Below are 18051 nucleotides of genomic sequence, written 5' to 3'. Positions count from 1 at the left end.
TTTCTCCTATTAGAACAGAATATCATTGCTTTGGAACACAGATTGTACCAAATATTGCCCTTTTCTATTAGATTCTGCTTTAGTCAATATTTTTAAGTCAAAATTAAAGACTTACTTTTCTAGTTCAGTCTTTTTAACCTGACTTACAAATCGAATTGTTTTTTATTTCTTTTATTTGTTTGTAATTTTGTGTTGAAGCTATCATTCTTATCCAGGTCCTGTTTTCCTAACTTGTTTTATTTTGATTTTGTTTATTGTTATTATTCATTGATATTATTTATTAGTATTATTATAAGTTATTGATATTTTATAATTGTTACTACTTCTAGATGCTGCATCCTTTTTTCTGTTTTAATCGACATTTCAGATGCTGTGATATGAAAGGCTCTATATAAATAACATTGAAATTGAAAAATAGAATTGATTGATCCAAGGACTGAGCCCTGAGATAGATCATACCCAAGGTTCATAATGAAAAGCTGAATATATGCATTGCTTTGACAGACTCACCTGTCTGGAAAACAATGAGGACCGTCAGTGCCCTTTGCTGTCTGCTTGCTGCAACCCTTTTCATGTGTGGGGGGTCTGTCACAGCCAAGCAGGTGCACTTTGGGAAATGTGCCTTGAACCTTCACCTGCACAATTTAAGGGAACATTTCAACGAAATGGACAGTTTCATTGTAAGTATGTGATTTAAATATGGATATCAGAACCTAATTGGATAACACACAGTATAACTACACTCTAATTGCACATGTGGTTACATGGTATTTGCATTGTAAATGCACAACAACACAGTAATATGTGTGTTATTACAATCCCAAACACCCAAACTGTTAATACATGTGTTATTACACCCCAGACACCTAAACTGCTAATATGCGTGTTATTACACCCCAAACACCTAAACTGTTAATATATGTGTTATTATTCTTCCCAGAAAATATGCCCAATTGCTTCTCTTGTCTTCTTTTATGTAAAAGGATACTATAATAAATCAATATTTGCTATAATATTCATTTTCTCCTATTTCCCCTGTATAACAGCCCCAAGGTGATTCGAGCATCGCACTTCTGGATGGAGATGCACTGAATGATATAAAGGTACTGCATTCTTTGGATCTGAAAAGTGGATCATTTCGGTAACATTGCTGTTATTAGGTTGAGCCAATGATATCCAACATAACCCAACACATTTCATGTGTTTCCCCCACAGCCCGTGGAGAGCTGCTGCTTCCTGCGCCAGGTGATGGTGTTCTACCTGAGAAGCGTCTTCGGTCACTACACGTCCAAACACCCCATTGTCAGGAGACGATGCAGCAGTCTGGCCAACAGCTTCTCCAGCATTGAGAAACCACTGACTGAGTGTGTAAGTGCAGCTTGCAGTCAACACCTCCACAGCATGGGGCTATTCCAGTAATCTAACAACTATTCCATTGATCTGACAGCTATTCCATTGATCTGTCAGATATGCCATTGATCTGATAGGTATTCCATTGATCTGACAGCTATGCCATTAATCTAACAGCTAATCTATTGATCTAGCAGCTATGCCACATAGAGACGCAAGTAAAACTTCTCTCTCTTATTTGTATTTCCTTTTCCCGGGGATCAGCACCGACGCATGATGTGTCACTGTGGAGAAGAAACCCGGCTGAAAATGAAAGAGCTTCAGAGCACTTATGACAAGGTGCGTCACGTTGAAGATTGTGGATTGTGTGAACACTTGCTAATAAACACGCAACATTCTCTTTTCATGACTTGTTATAAATTTTTTTTTTTGGTTTTCAGTTGGATGCTCGTGCAGCTGCAGAGAAGGCAATCGGTGAAATCCAGATTTTATTATCCTGGATGGAAAAACCCCACGACTACTAACAATGCATCTGTTTGCACAGTGACACTCCAGAGCTTTTCAGAAGCACGATAATATATTAAAAAATATATATATTTATATTCCTATGATGTTTAACTGGTTAACTATATTTATACTAAATTAAGTAAAACATTAATTTATTGTTAACTTATATTTATATATTTATATATGTATGTATTTATTTATTTAATATTTTAAAATAGCACAATAAACATGCTGTTGTATCACATATTTGTATGCTGTAAAGTAAGTACACATTGTACACATGTCTTTAAAGCCATATATGCATTTTGTATTTGGTATTATATATTTTACTGCTGTTTTAAGCAAACTTGGATTACACCATGTGTGTTTAAAAATGAATAAAGATATTCAGCATCTAAAGGTTTCGATTTTGTTTGCATTCAGTTTTATCTACTCTCTTATACAGTACTGTGCAAAAGTTTTAGGCAGGTGTGAAAAAATGCTGTAAAGTAAGAATGCTTTCAAAAATAGACATGTTAATAGTTTATATTTATCAATTAACAAAATTCAAAGTGAGTGAACAGAAGAAAAATCTACATCAAATCAATATTTGGTGTGATCACCCTTTGCCTTCAAAACAGCATCAATTCTTCTAGGTACACTTGCACACAGTTTTTGAAGGAACTCAGCAGGTAGGTTGGCCCAAACATCTTGGAGAACTAACCACAGTTCTTCTGTGGATTTAGGCAGCCTCAGTTGCTTCTCTCTCTTCATGTAATCCCAGACAGACTCGATGATGTTGAGATCAGAGCTCTGTAGGGGCCATACCATCACTTCCAGGACTCCTTGTTCTTCTTTACACTGAAGATAGTTCTTAATGACTTTCGCTGTATGTTTGGGGTCGTTGTCATGCTGCAGAATAAATTTGGGGCCAATCAGATGCCTCCCTGATGGTATTGCATGATGGATAAGTATCTGCCTGTACTTCTCAGCATTGAGGAGACCATTAATTCTGACCAAATCCCCAACTCCATTTGCAGAAATGCAGCCCCAAACTTGCAAGGAACCTCCACCATGCTTCACTGTTACCTGCAGACACTCATTTGTGTACCGCTCTCCAGCCCTTCGGCAAACAAACTGCCTTCTGCTACAGCCAAATATTTCAAATTTTGACTCATCAGTCCAGAGCACCTGCTGCCATTTTTCTGCACCCTAGTTCCTGTGTTTTCGTGCATAGTTGAGTCGCTTGGCCTTGTTTCCACGTCGGAGGTATGGCTTTTTGGCTGCAAGTCTTCCATGAAGGCCACTTCTGACCAGACTTCTCTGGACAGTAGATGGGTGTACCAGGGTCCCACTGTTTTCTGCCAATTCTGAGCTGATGGCACTGCTGGACATCTTCCGATTGCGAAGGGAACTAAGCATGATGTGTCTTTCATCTGCTGCAGTAAGTTTCCTTGGCCGACCACTGCGTCTACGGTCCTCAACGTTGCCCGTTTCTTTGTGCTTCTTCAAAAGAGCTTGGACAGCACATCTGGAAACCCCTGTCTGCCTTGAAATTTCTGCCTGGGAGAGACCTTGCTGATGCAGTATAACTACCTTGTGTCTTGTTGCTGTGCTTAGTCTTGCCATGGTGTATGACTTTTGACAGTAAACTGTCTTCAGCAACCTCACCTTGTTAGCAGAGTTTGGCTGTTCCTCACCCAGTTTTATTCCTCCTACACAGCTGTTTCTGTTTCAGTTAATGATTGTGTTTCAACCTACATATTGAACTGATGATCATTAGCACCTGTTTGGTATAATTGTTTAATCATACACCTGACTATATGCCTATAAAATCCCTGACTTTGTGCAAGTCTAGAAGAATTGATGCTGTTTTGAAGGCAAAGGGTGGTCACACCAAATACGGAGTTGATTTAGATTTTTCTTCTGTTCACTCACTTTGCATTTAGTTAATTGATAAATATAATCTATTAACATGTCTATTTTTGAAAGCATTCTTACTTTACAGCATTTTTTCACACCTGCCTAAAACTTTTGCACAGTACTGTACATTGAATTAAAGGACCCCTGATGGGTGCTGTATTAGTGATTTTAAAGAAACTCAAAAGCAATGAGGGACAAATGATAGAAATGTCGTATTGCATAGTCAGAGCATCCCACATTGAGCAGCAATATACATTTGACCATAGCAATGAAATATCACTTCAGTACATTAAATATATGAGTTGCTTAGCAAATACATGTGGATTTACACATAATTGCAATGTACTTTTTTTCATGTTTTCTGTACACAATTGTATCAGAAAGGGTTAGGGTTGGGTTCAGGGTTAGGGATTGGGTATGGGGAATATCGAGGAAAAAGATTTATACATTAAGAACATTGTAACTATTCAACTGTTACCATACAAGAAAGAAAAACAATTATACAAAGTTTCAAATGATGGAAGAGATTTTTATTGCACTTTAAACGCTGTTAAAGCTGGATGAGCCACACACAAGAGGCAACCCCTGAGGCATGCAAAGGTGTGTCCCAGCCATTCAGCGTTGTCAGTTACAATGTAGGCAATTTCACTGAAAAAACAGACAGCTTCCTCATTGAAAACTTCCGAGTTTAAAATGAGTTGTCAGCATCACAGAGATTGTCAAACTACACTGCCTCCCCCACACACGTTTCCCTGAAGAAATCAGCCAGAGGATAATGATGTCCCACACATCTATTCCCATCAGTCAGGTATTACATTTGCAAACATATCCTTCAATTGAGCTCATCATTCTTAGTTATCACGACTTGAAAACGATAGACCCCTTTTCCCATTTAAAGGTGAGGAAAGACTGCTGGAATGGATGGTAACACTTTACATGAAGTATCTCTAATTACTGTGTATTTACATAGTAGTTACTTAGTAAATACATGTGTGCTTACACATAATTACAGTGCACAATATAACCCTAACCCTATCCCTAACCATTTTGTGATACAATTGTGTACTTACATAAATCAGGCAAAAAGATTTATACATTAAATACATTGTAACTATGCATAATAACATTGTAATTAGGTTTAAACACACATATATTTATCCATCCATTCCAGCAGTCTTTCCTCACCTTTAAATGGGAAAAGGGGTCTATCGTTTTCAAGTCGTGATAACTAAAATTGATGAGCTCAATTGAAGGATATGTTTGCAAATGTAATACCTGACTGATGGGAATAGATGTGTGGGACATCATTATGCTCTGGCTGATTACTTTAGGGAAACACATGTGGGGGAGGCAGTGTAGTTTGACAATCTCTGTGATGCTGACAACTCATTATAAACTTTTTAAGTTTTCCAATGAGGAAGCTGTCTGTTTTTTCAGTGAAATTTCCTATATTGTAACTGACAACGTCAAACAACTGGGACACACCTGTATAAGCCTGAGGGGTTTCCTGTTGCATGTGGTTCATTCAGCTTTAACAGAGAACACTTTCAGAGTTTAAAATAATTGTTAACTTTTCTATAATTGGTTTTCTTACTGGTATGATAACAGCTGGGCTCCTGACATTTTTGGGGCTGTTTTACTTTTTCTTTTCATTTTTAAAGACCAGGAAAACCCAAACAAAATTTCAGAATTTCACATCAGCCCATTGAGCATTTGACTGATGTTATAATTAGGCTGGCTACTTTTCAATATTAATTGGTAAAGCTCGTTAAACGTCTTTTTGTTTAAATTTTTGTACCAAAAATATCAATTTAGAAATCATCTACAGTTTGTTTACTTTTTATACTTACTGTCTGTCCTGTCTCAGTTCCACTTTGAATGGCTAGGGGTCGCTGTCAATCATGGTCTGTTAGTATAGTTTTGTTGCATGTTGAATATGATAAAGGGGCTTTGCTAAATTAGACGCTTCTCAATGGCATAATAAAAAGTCTGTTTTTTTGTTAAAGCATAAAGGTCGATTTCTGCTTGAATTGAAAAATATGAATCGTCGATTTGGCAAAAAAATAAAAATCGAATAGTAGCAAGCCTAGTTATACGTGTCATTATTACTGTTGATGTTGTTCTACAACCCAAACACTAGACACATAAGGTTTATTATTATCTATTATATGTATATATGGCAACTAGTACTAAAACCTGCACACATTTACAATGAGAATATAATTATTTTTACAATAGCTCTCATCCAAATCTACCAGTATGGGATTGCAGACCCATTAGCGTAATAAAGGTTGACTTTAAAATAGTCACCCCTATTTGATTTCAGATACCCAGTTTAACCCACACTGCTGCAATATGAAGATCCTTCTTATAACCAATATGGGACTGATCTGGAGAATTGATTCAAGTTCATTAATAAAGACAGCAGTCTCCATGACTCAGTAGGCCGATTCACCAGCCATCCATACCTGTGACCTCTGGAGACTTGGGTTCGAATCAGGTTCAGATCACAGGTAAACTGGTGGGGCTCGTTATGAGGGGAGGATTGCAAGGCACCAGCTGTCAGTGTTCTTCCCTGTGTTCACCAGCACCAGTGTTTTCATGAATAAACGACTACTTCTAGGTTTACTGTGTTCCTAAATCTTGAATTATTTAGAACCACCATTGAGCAGCAATATAAGTTTGAGGTTTGGGGTGAATTCAAATGGGGCTCGTTCTGAATTCAGAGCAAAGTTTTTTTGACAAACAGACCGTACAAAGACTCCCTCTAGACCAGAAGTTCTGAAACTTCTTCATGTGTTTGGATCCCTTTAATAAAACGTGTTTTGAATTGGGATCTCCCGCTGAAAACTGCAGAAGGCTAATTACAAAACATTTCAAAGAAAAGTCCATGTTTAATGTACATCCATTGTAAGTACCATAACAATGAAATATCACTTCAGTACATTAAATATATGTGTTGCTTTACAAAAGGGATGTTTCGAGTATTTTCATGACCACGTTGACGGATTTTAGGCAACATATGTGGAAACTGTTTCTGTATTTGCATATTTTTAATTTGGGGAAACTAGTGTACTGATATAATTGCTTCATCCCTTCATGTTAGCAATGCTTAACCTGAGAATCAAGGAAGAAATACAGTCAAATTCCAGGACTGCTTATTTAATGGATTAATACACTTACAGTATTGCTTTGGGTCTTTGCCATTGCTTCAGGCTTGTATCACAAAGAGCCCAGTGAAATGTTTTAAAGTTGCAGTATCCCACAGTCAGGGTAAATATTATATTAAAATATAATCTACACTGCTGCTACATTATCCCACAGTGTCAGAAGACACACCCCGTTGATGGTCCAGTTTATTTACATCATCTCAAATGTATTTTTTACTATCAGGAGACAAGCTCTTGAAGATCTTGAAACTTGCTTGCCACTTGCTTGTCATGAGCCAAATAAACATTTCCCTACTACTACTTGCAGCAGTGTGATGTTATAAACTGCATCCTTAAACGACGACAGAGTTCAGGGCTCTGTTTTCTCCCTGATGGTTAAAACTAAATAACCAACTTAATATACTGTGTGTCTATATATATATATATATATATATATATATATATATATATATATATATATATAGATTGTCTGAACACAAACAAACACACACACACATATATATATTAAATAAACTATGTATTACTATATATATATATATATACACATATATATGCTAAATAAACTATGTATTACTATATATATATATATATATACATACATACACACGTAATTATTGTAATGAAACCCTATTCCTAACCCTAAAATGTGACAGGTGTAGTTCAGGTGGTTTTTTATTTTTATAGGATTTACTACTTATTTATAGATGCTTCGCCAGGATACAGTTACGATGTATAAAGCCATGCTTGGTCCTTCAAATTTCATTTTGCTAACTCTGGGGTTTTCTCTAACAAAGTCAGCATCAGTCATCGTGACAGTTACCTGCAGTCACACTTCCTGAATGAGCCCTGCTAGTGATGCTGGTGATGCAATCCTATTGTCTTGTGTTGACAGCAGGAACCTGTGGATTCCAAAATTCCAGCAGGCAGGCAGCCTTTAAAAGGATGAGGAGGACCATGAGGAGCAAGAAGAAAGCACAACACAGCTGAACCAGGCAAGCTCAAGCAACATCCAGTCTGCTTTCAACACAGGAGGTAAGGACTTCAAATACATATTGTCACAGCTACGTGTATCACTCACTGTGTGCTTAATTGTTAAGTTTCCTATTGATGTATCTAATTTCGAAAAATGTAAAAAACTAAATCGTGACCGAAGGGGATATATATATAGATAGATAGATAGATAGATAGATAGATAGATAGATAGATAGATAGATAGAAGAAAGCTGTGGTTGGAATTGGAATTCAACAGGTATTCAGACAGGTAGAGCACAACATGTTAATTTATACGCAATACACTTTTTGGCATAGTAAATATGTGTATGTTTCTTTTAAATGTATCTGATACCATATATTAAGATTCTTTTAAACGGTATACTATATTAGCAATATCTAATAGCATATAAAAACCCTGCACATCACACCCACAGAGCCAGACTGCCCTGTTTCACAGAATAGTCACGTTGAATATCTAGGCACAGAAATAACTTGAGCTAACCAGAATAGCGCACAAAATGTCCACATGCAATATTATCTATTAGAAGGAACTTCAACTGTGTTGCTGTAAAATGACTTGTGTGTGAGATACGGCCACTGAGATTGTGAAATAGTTTTAGAAATAAAAAGCATGATTACATTCGGTGCTATTTGTCTGTGTCCCTCCAGGTTCTAACACTGATAACAGCAATGAAGTTTTCTGGCTCTTTCTTGTACCTGGTTGCCTTGGCACTGCTGGTGCATGGCGTGCCAGCTGCAATGGGACGGAGGCTGCATTTCGGGAAGTGTGTAGTCAGCGTCCAGATTCACGAGCTGAGGGAATATTTCAGTGAGATACGAAAAACAATTGTAAGTCATGATTCAAATTTACAGTGCACCTTACCAAACTAAATCTATTTTTTTTAAACTCAGATTCTCATGCAAAACTGGAAAGAAATCATATAGATAAAGTTTAACAAATAGACTACTGCTGTAATATATATATATATATATATATATATATATATATATATATATATATATATATATATATATATATATATATATATATATACCAGCATCTGCTTTTGAACTGAAAACAAAAAAAAGTGAATGGCTCTGTATTTACATTTCAGCACTCTGCCCACTCAATGTAATTGCCACTCCTATACAGAACCAGCATAAACACTTTTAACTTCCAGTTATAAGCTGAATTGTCTTGTACTTCCTTGATGCACCTGCTCAGCAGTGTGACGTGCTGCTCAGCTTCCAGAAGGATTTGCCTGGGGGTGTACAACATAGACAAGCTTGGTGGATTTCCCCACTGCAGGGTTTCTATCACAAATCAGCAGTCTGTTTGTAATCACCAGCTGGCACCTCATCCATACAGTGCCATACAGAGCAGTGCAGCTACTGGAATTAAAATCCACCAGCGCCTTACTGCATATTCAGCTGGTATATAAACCCTCAGCACAGGTTTACAGCAATGAGATTGATTAAGGACTGTTTGCTATGGCTTGTTTCAATTGGTTTCTTTAATGAATGTATGTGTTGCATTAGGTTGGTGAAGATGGGAACTCAGGTGTGCGACTGCTGAAGGAACATGCAATGATGAATATTAAGGTATGTGGCCCTGCTTATTGATTGAAAGAAAAGTGTGTGTGTGTGTGTATTAAACACTAACGCCCCCCACCCCCCATCTTAACAGTGCTGTGGCATCCCACAGTCAAAGAACCGTGACGTTTATTGTCTGTAATTATATAGCTGTACGTTTGTGGAGAAAAGGGGTAATGTTTTTACTGTCCAGCAGGTGGGGGTAATGTGCTAAATAATCCAAGTCTAAACACTGCACACAGCCATTGCATGGTGCCATTACTGTCAATTTTACTGTAAGAGCCACAGAAGGTTCCACATGATAGTAATACACTTTTGGGGGTATTTATTAATAATGCTGTCAGTGCACGTTGACTGAGCTTGTACAGAAATCAAGTGTGGTGTAATTCAACGAGACGTGTTTTCCACACAGCCCTTGGAGAGTTGCTGCTTCCTTCGTCAACTCTTGCGGTTCTACGTGGAGAGTGTGTTCAACCGCTACACCCCCAAGGACTCTCAGATCAGGAGACGCACCAGCAGCCTAGCCAACTCATTCCTCAGCATCAATCGAGACCTACGCCAATGTGTATGTACCCAGATACGACTGTACAGCTTCCAGCAGAATGCACAGTGCCAAACAGTGAAGGCACGCTGATGGCATTACCTGTTAAAACAATAGTAAAAGACAAACCATGAATTTGGAATTCAATTCTTGCACTGTGGGCTGTATTCACAAAGCATTGCCTGTGATGGCACAGAATTGCAACGCAATGGTTTAAAAAATCTAAATAATGTAAATCTAGCAAAATCCCAATAAAATGGATTTTAACAAGCAAAATATACATGTTGTCCTAAGTATGTAACATACTGTTTGTAAACACTATTTCTTTTTCTGTTTTTGGATTAGCATGCACATCTGCACTGCCAATGTGACGAAGAAACCAAGAAGAGAATTGAAGCTATCCAGAGCACTTTTGAAAAGGTACATCGTGATTGCATATTTCTATACATCACTTTGTCTGTATGCATGTACCGTATGCATGTAAAACACAAAACACTCACCACTGTACTTCACTTTATATTGTATGTGGATCAGGGCATGCATTCCTCAATACATTATTAGGTACTGGTTCTCTATATAAGTCCATAATATCTATGCCATACTTGCTTAAGCTAATCTAGAATCAGCTTTAAGCTTCTTAAGGCTGATTGTGGGGAAGTGAGGTTGGGAAGCATATTACTGCTGCGCTGTGCACTGAAATCTGTGCGACACTGATAGGCTTCCCCACCTGACTCCTCCTCGTTCGATATTAGGAAACTGATGACAAGATAAATAATCCTTTTAAGCTGTTTTAGAAACCTGTTTGACGCAATCATTTTATTATTATAATTCTAGTTGGATGTCAATGCTGCCACTGTGAAGGCCATTGGTGAGCTGGATTATCTGTTGGACTGGATAGAAACACATCATCACCACTGAAGACACACATGAACAGCCCTTATCTGGACAGTAATGAAAACTAGAGAGAGAGAGAGAGAGAGAGAGAGAGAGAGAGAGAGAGAGAGAGAGATTCTTTTTTTTAATTTAATGTTATTTAAAGTCTTTTTTGTTGGTTTTTTGCCATGGCATGTTAACTTAAACTATTTATTAACTTTTATTTACATACTTATTTAAGGTATTTATATGAAAATGTAAGCTGTTATATAGTTGGGAATTTAAAAATGCACATGTGAATTGAAAGGATAGAATTTGGATTTGCTATTTATTATCAAATAAAAATACTTTGAAATATAACTTTGCAGTATTGATTGAATCTGTATATGGAAGCTTTGGCCTCAAGTCTGCTTGGGGCTCAGGCAATGTTAATGACTGTTTTAAGGAATGTTTTGTTTGGGGCAGTTTTTTTTAGTTTTTTAAATCTCATTTTTGTTATCTCATGAGATTTTCAGGTCAACTTTGATCAACTGTTTCAGAGATAGTTAGAAGTTGATTTACATTTTCCAAAGAACTATTTAACATAAGAGAATGTTTAGGAACAAAAAAAAAAAAAAAAACAGACCTAAAAAAGACTGTCCTTAAAGCATTGCCAATAGGGACCATCAAGGTAATTTAAATGGAGTTTGAGCAGATGTACAGTTCAGTATTGTTTCACCAGAGGGCGCCAGTGATCTGTGTCTTGCTGAAACAAGTTTGTGTAATTATGCAACTTTAAACATAGCCAACATATAAAACTTTTCAAAAGTCTCTTTAAATACGGTACACGGTCTTTTCGGCATATCGAAGCTGTGCTGTGACTGTCTGTAACCGGATACTAAAATGAATTCTAAATAAAAGGGTTTATATCTGGTTCCTCGCGTGGTGGGTTTCAGCAACACGTCTGTTTGTTTCTCCTTAATGCAATACATAACACAGCCACATTCCAGGAGCGTTGCAAGTGTTTGTTTTAGTTTCGTGTTTTATTTTAACATTTAGCTCAAACGTTCTTGAAATGCAGGTTTTGGGTGTAACTTGCAACACCCACTGCCACCGCCGCAAGAAGAATAGTGTGCTGTACAGACCTGGAATTAAAGAGACCGCGAATTCTTGGAGCGGTTAGCATTTCTCAAACGCACACGCTGTAGCATATTCTGAATGAAGGACTGAAACTTGGAGATAAGGTAGCCTTATTCCATTATGACAGAATACATATATATATATATATATATATATATATATTTAACTGCCTGACCGGTTTAATGGCGATTTCATTTTCTATTTTAGCACCCCACAACAGCTGTTTGGTTTTGCCTAGCTAAGGTCTATTATTGATCCTACTCCTAGCCCACAGAAGAAGATTAAGGAAGCTCCCTTGGTCATTCATCACCCAGGGAGGAACAGCAAATATCTGGGCTTCAACTGACACTGTTTTTAATTAAAACTCACCCATGTGGAATCAGAAGTGATGTCAGACTAGGGACCTGTTAATTGCATCGCTGTGTCACTCCTACCTGTCTCAAACAGTGCTTGCTCTTCGTACGGTAGAGGGAGGAAATGCAGTTTGATTAATTCATTAACGCTGTGTTATGATAGGCTGTTTTCTTCTAATACAAACATGAAGCAGACTTTGGGAATGTGGTATTGCAACCCTTAGGCAAACACGACGTTTGTTATCAGCGCTGTACTGTAATGCAGCTTGGCGTGCACGCGGGTAGGGGTCAGGGCTGGTTGGTGACGCAATCAAATGATCAAAGTCCGATATTTGTACAGCGGGTTCGCGTCCCATCTCCGCCTGTGATAAGCCCCTGTCTGTGGGAACCGCGGTTCATTACATTATCATAATGCACCCACCCTGTTGTTTATTGCGCTTGGAATTCCAAAAGGTTCTAAGTAAACATTCCACTGCTGCAGACTGCTCATATTAAAATGCATACAGTAGCAGTTCCTTGTGGAAAGGTCAGGAGATAACGTTGACTTATATCAGTGGTAGTGCTGTATAGGTCTGGAAGGCAATCGTGTGGGCTCTTTGATAGTGTCACACTTTGAGTGATTGGAGCTAGCATCACAGTTATAGCATGGCAGGTCCCGATACTGAAGCGATACAGCCATCTGATATTTCTTTGTATCAGGCAGTTTATATCAGATGGCTTGTATCCATTAGCTGGCATCGGATTGAAATGACATCACAGAGGCTACGCTGTTTGTCACCTGAGTCCTGCACAATGCACCCTTTTCATTGGGAATTTGATTCCTGTTAAAAGCTTGCTGCAATACAAACACATTGGAGTGACGCATTGCTTAACATTGTCTGCTGTGCCAGTCTCTGCAACTATTAGCAAAAACGGTATAGTTCTATCACGAGCGATTGTTATATGACTAGTGGAATCTCTGCCATTCGTGGTTAGCTGCTGTGATAACAAGCCACAGCATTGTTCGGATGCCTATCAGATTTGTATTTAAATCCAGGACTAGAGGATATGGAGTGTAGTATCGCTAGCATCCATCTCTCTTCTCAGTAAATCAGGAGACTGTAAAAGCTTGACGCTCACAGCATTAAAGGAAATGAAACAGAATTTCTAATGATGGATCCCTTTAATTTGGGAATGCAGTCTCACAGCAATGCAGTGTCCCACATTTAAAAATAAAAGACAGAGTGGTATGTATTTATTTAGAATAGTTTTAAAGGTCTGTTTTAACAATATAGACATTGGATGAATACAGTCTCTGTTTCAAACTGCCTTTCTGCAACGTTTCACGTCAAAAAGAAAGTCGTGCTTATCAGAAAAGGCAGGGCAATACTTACCAAACATACTGTAACCCCATTCAGAACTCAGGAGGGGTGTCCGTAAAAGACCTGAGAGCAAACAAAACATATACCAGAGTAACACGCGGAAAATGCGGTTAGCAGTGAACAGGTCAGTTAGAAACCCAAACCGGTTCCCCTGGTATTAGCAGCCCAGATCATCAACAGAATAAAAAGAAAGAGATGCTGTCTCAGATACGCATCTTTCCTTCCGTATATGTGTGACGTCGAGGTCCTCATTGCTCATATTCATTATCCAAACAGGACTTCAGCAGAACACAGGACTGCTTGTTGATACCTGAGCCCTGCGCTGATATGAATCCTTCAACTTCCCTTTGCTGTAACCTAAAGCCAATTTAAAGGGGAAAGCTGAATAACTGAGAATAATCAAAGAGAACAGCTTGGATGTCTGAACAATGCACTGAAAGCAACCGTTTATAGATTCTAGCTTCCATGTCATTTGGGTTTATTTAGGTAACACTTTACTTTAAGTGTCTCTAATTACTGTGTATTTACATAGTAGTTACTTAGCAAATACACGTGTGCTTACACATAATTACAAAGTTATTATGTATAGTTACAAATGTACTTAGTGTAAATGTTTTTGCATGATACAACCCTAACCCTAACCCTTTTCTGATACAGTTATTTACTTCATGTGTAAATATTTTTGCACAATTTATTCAAGTAGACAAATTGTATCAGAAAGGGGTTAGGATTATGGTTAGGGTTAGGGTTATAACATACAAAAAGATATACACATTAAGTACATTGTAACTATGCATAATAACACTGTAATTATGTGTAGGTGCACATATGACACTTAATGTAAAGTGTTCACTTAATTTTTTTTTTGATGATCCTTAACCCAGAAGCAGTGTCTTCCGCGAATGATTGTTCTGTTTTCTGTGCATCACAAGTGCATCATCATGTGATTGCAATTAGAGTTCATGCTGTAGTTAATAACAACACGCCACTATAACATGACAGTGTACATCTTAGGGTTTAGTCATCGGAACAGTTCATTGTCAATGTCTGCGCCCAGATGTTATCCAGGAGGCTGTGTGGTCCAGTGGTTAAAGAAAAGGGCTTGTAACCAGAAGGTCCCCAGTTCAAATCCCACCTCAGCCACTGACTCATTGTGTGACCCTGAGCAAGTCACTTAACCTCCTTGTGCTCCGTCTTTCGGGTGAGACGTAATTGTAAGTGACTCTGCAGCTGATGCATAGTTCACACACCCTAGTCTCTGTAAGTCGCCTTGGATAAAGGCGTCTGCTAAATAAACAAATAATAATAATAATAATAATGTTTGGTATGATTATAAAACACTCACTGATGCATTTCTATAGAGGATAAAATGCACTTATAAACTATCAAAATGTTTGTAGTTGAATTTTGCAAGTTTAAGTGCTTACTTTTATTATGCTGCAAATGTAAAAGGCCCAATGTTAGATGTCTTTTGTAATACGATATACATAAAAATGTATTATAGTATTATAGATTCTTTGTTATAGTTAAACCTAAAATCAAATTCACATTCACGGGGCGGAGCTATGCCACCTGATAGTGTTTATTGACAGAGTTAGTAAACATATACACATGGAGAGAGGGGCTCCGCCTCTTCAAGGCCCAACATTTACTTGATCGATAGACACGATAAACAGGAGGGGGGCCACCGTCTCTGAGGTTACCCGACATACGAAGAGGCTCGCGAACCAGAAAGAAAACATGAATTAGTATTGATAACACAAAAGAGGTTCCGGCTCTTCCTGACCCAACATATACAGTAGAGGGGTTCCGTCGCTGAGGAGACCCGACAAACAGGAGGGGGGCCACCGTCTTTGAGGTGACCCGACATACCAAGAGGCTCGCGAACCGGAAAGAAAACATAAAGTTAGTATTTGTTAAAACATATAATGCGTGGTGTTCCACCTCTTCAAAGCCCAACATAATAGAAGGGGGGTTCCGTCGCTGAGGAGACCCGACAAACAGGAGAGGGGCCATCGTCTTTGAGGAGACCCGACAAACACGAGGGATGCCACCGCTTGGGGACCCTCACATAGAGGCATCAGACCTGAAAGAAGAATCCCAAAAGAAACATACATGCAGATGGAAGGGTTTGGCCGGGCGTCCCCTCTGACTCATGGAGAACCCTCCTTTATGAGGTAAATGAAGCGGAGCTTAACAAAGGATTGGAGAAAGTGGAATCACTAACCCCCCAAAAGATGGACCCCCGGCTCCCCGCTGATGCAACCAAGAGAGAACCGCCAATGCATAAAAAAGAAAACATTTAGACGAAAGAAAACAAACACTTAACATGACAAAGGGGTTAGTAGACTGTACCCTAATGACTACGTGAAGACCCTCTGCACCCTTTCTTTAATTTTATTTCTTAGGGGGAAATCTTTGGTGGCTCAGGCAGAAAGGTCGTCCCCACTCCAGACATACTAGCATTGGACTGATGTGCGGAGGATATTTCAGATGATGAAGAACGAATATAACTTTCAACTGCTGATGAAGTCCAGCGCCCCATATTTTTAATTAAATGCTGGTTAATGTTGGCTTTTGCGGCTGAAGTAGCTGCCCCTATTCTAAATGAATGAGGAGTGTAGAATTGCGAAGGAAGACCTGCTCTGGATACCACGGTGGAAAGGCGTGTTGAAAACCAATGCCTTGATACAATGGACCGGCTTGAATTGATAAACAAAAGGTCGGATGATGAAATGGCTTTGCGTTCTGCAATGTACTTCAACATGGAAGTGAAGGGACACAGAGGAGAGTTGATCTTAGAAAGCTGAATACATTGTCCTTGCCACAGTTGATCTGTTTTTGAAATGTGAAGAAATAAGATGAAATGAGAATCTGGGATGAGCTTGAGGTCACTGCAGCGGATACCTAGGGTAGGAAAGCTGGCAATAGAAGGAACTGTATATTCAGAACATCTCAAAAATCCAAAAAATGCAGATGGACATATGACTTCCATAGTTTAATCATCAAATGGAGAAAAACAGCCGTGGCGGAGAATTGAAATCAATTTACTGAGAATGTCTATAGAAATAAGCAGGCGAGCAGAAGAAGGAGCCGGAGAGCACTTGGAAATTCCTCGTAAAAGGAGACGAACCGCTGGAATTGATAATAGAGTTTTGATGGACATCAAGCGAAATTGATGCTGAATTCCTGACAAATATAGTCTGATTGTAGCTGGTGCCAGATGTAGAGAGTCCTTTGCATGCACTATGAACGCCATGATCCAGTCCTGGTTGAATGGAGTAGGATTAATCCTGCTTTGTAAACAGAAAGTTACATAACATGCCCAACCTGTAGAGTACGAGGATCTGGTAGATGGGGCAAGTGCTGATGCCATGTAATCTTGAGCTGAATTAAGAAGTTTGTTAATGGTTGGATTTAGCTGAGAATCAGCTGATTGAACTGTGGCGTTGCTGCTGGATATTGCAGAGCTGTGGGCAGCAAACTGTGGAATTTGGAAATCTTCGAGAATGATACGTCTGATTTGTGGAGATATAGTGTGACGTCTCGCTGCAGTTGGAGAGGAGGATCCGTATGTAGATGCAGTAGCGAGGTTGTAAATTGGAGAATCTGCTTCGCTGGCTGAAATTAGGGCTGGACCGGAAGAAGCTGTAGGTGGCGCTGCAGTATTTGATGCTGAAATTAATGACTGTGCTGTAGATTGTTTTCCCTGTTCCATAATAGACACCCTTTTTTCTAGATCCGACAGTTGAGAACTGACCGAAGATAGAGTATCGGAAAAAGGCTGCATAAATGATTTTATCTCGTTGAATATTTGCGAATGTTGGATTTCAATGGCTGGCTGCTGGTTAGCGGTGCTAGTTGTGGGGGTGGTTAGATCCGGAATAGTCTGTTTTAGGACGCTGAATGGCTGGGCGCGGCTGATTATGTTGGTTCTGCTGAGACTGAATTGCAATAGAGAATGAAAAGAGACTCTCTATCACTCCCTGCCGGAATCGCATTACCATTTTTAAGGAGGGTTTTTATCAATTTATTCATGGGCCAGTCCTTCCAAAACAATCGATCCGGAGGGGCGTCCTGAGGCCGAAGACGCTTGGATCGCCGCAGATTCGATGTTTGGGTGGCAGGAACGGTAGGCAACATTTGAACTGGAACCTGGTCGAGAGCTTGATCAGGAGCCTGATCAGATGTAACTGAAATACCAGAATGGGAGAAAAAACGGAGACTGGATTGACCCTGGATTGAAGCTGAAGGAGAATGATCTGTTAATGACAGAAAATCCTGGGAAT

General features: G+C 38.9%; 1 protein-coding gene and 1 long non-coding RNA gene across 2 annotated transcripts; one reads left to right on the top strand and one right to left on the bottom strand.

Annotated features, from left to right (window-relative positions):
• Window positions 1-386: 386 nt before the first annotated feature.
• LOC117426267 (uncharacterized) lies at window positions 387-8720 on the bottom strand. The gene is made up of 3 exons (XR_004661070.2): window positions 8640-8720; window positions 7750-7861; window positions 387-635 (listed from the first exon to the last, which is right to left on the bottom strand). It is a non-coding gene; the product is annotated as an uncharacterized LOC117426267 (long non-coding RNA).
• On the top strand, window positions 7876-11283 carry LOC117435565 (interleukin-20-like). Its single transcript, XM_034058863.3, has 6 exons — window positions 7876-7961; window positions 8592-8771; window positions 9462-9524; window positions 9928-10080; window positions 10402-10476; window positions 10891-11283. Exons 2-6 carry the CDS (start codon window positions 8613-8615, stop codon window positions 10972-10974), a joined length of 534 nt encoding a protein of 177 aa, XP_033914754.1. The 5' UTR covers window positions 7876-7961; window positions 8592-8612; the 3' UTR covers window positions 10975-11283.
• The last annotated feature ends 6768 nt before the right edge of the window (window positions 11284-18051 follow it).

Source organism: Acipenser ruthenus, chromosome 30, assembly GCF_902713425.1.
Source record: "Acipenser ruthenus chromosome 30, fAciRut3.2 maternal haplotype, whole genome shotgun sequence".
Classification (NCBI taxonomy): Eukaryota; Metazoa; Chordata; class Actinopteri; order Acipenseriformes; family Acipenseridae; genus Acipenser; species Acipenser ruthenus.
Note: the sequence above shows the minus strand (reverse complement) of the source record. Positions and strands in the feature narration are given on the sequence as shown.

What these genes read in the sequence shown, in the direction of transcription:
- LOC117435565 (XM_034058863.3), top strand. Translation starts at nt 8,613, where the DNA reads ATGAAGTTTTCTGGCTCTTTCTTGTACCTGGTTGCCTTGGCACTGCTG. An exon ending in ATGCAATGATGAATATTAAG is followed by an intron (nt 9,525 to 9,927) that starts GTATGTGGCCCT and finishes TTTTCCACACAG; the next exon opens with CCCTTGGAGAGTTGCTGCTT. An exon ending in ATCGAGACCTACGCCAATGT is followed by an intron (nt 10,081 to 10,401) that starts GTATGTACCCAG and finishes TTTTTGGATTAG; the next exon opens with CATGCACATCTGCACTGCCA.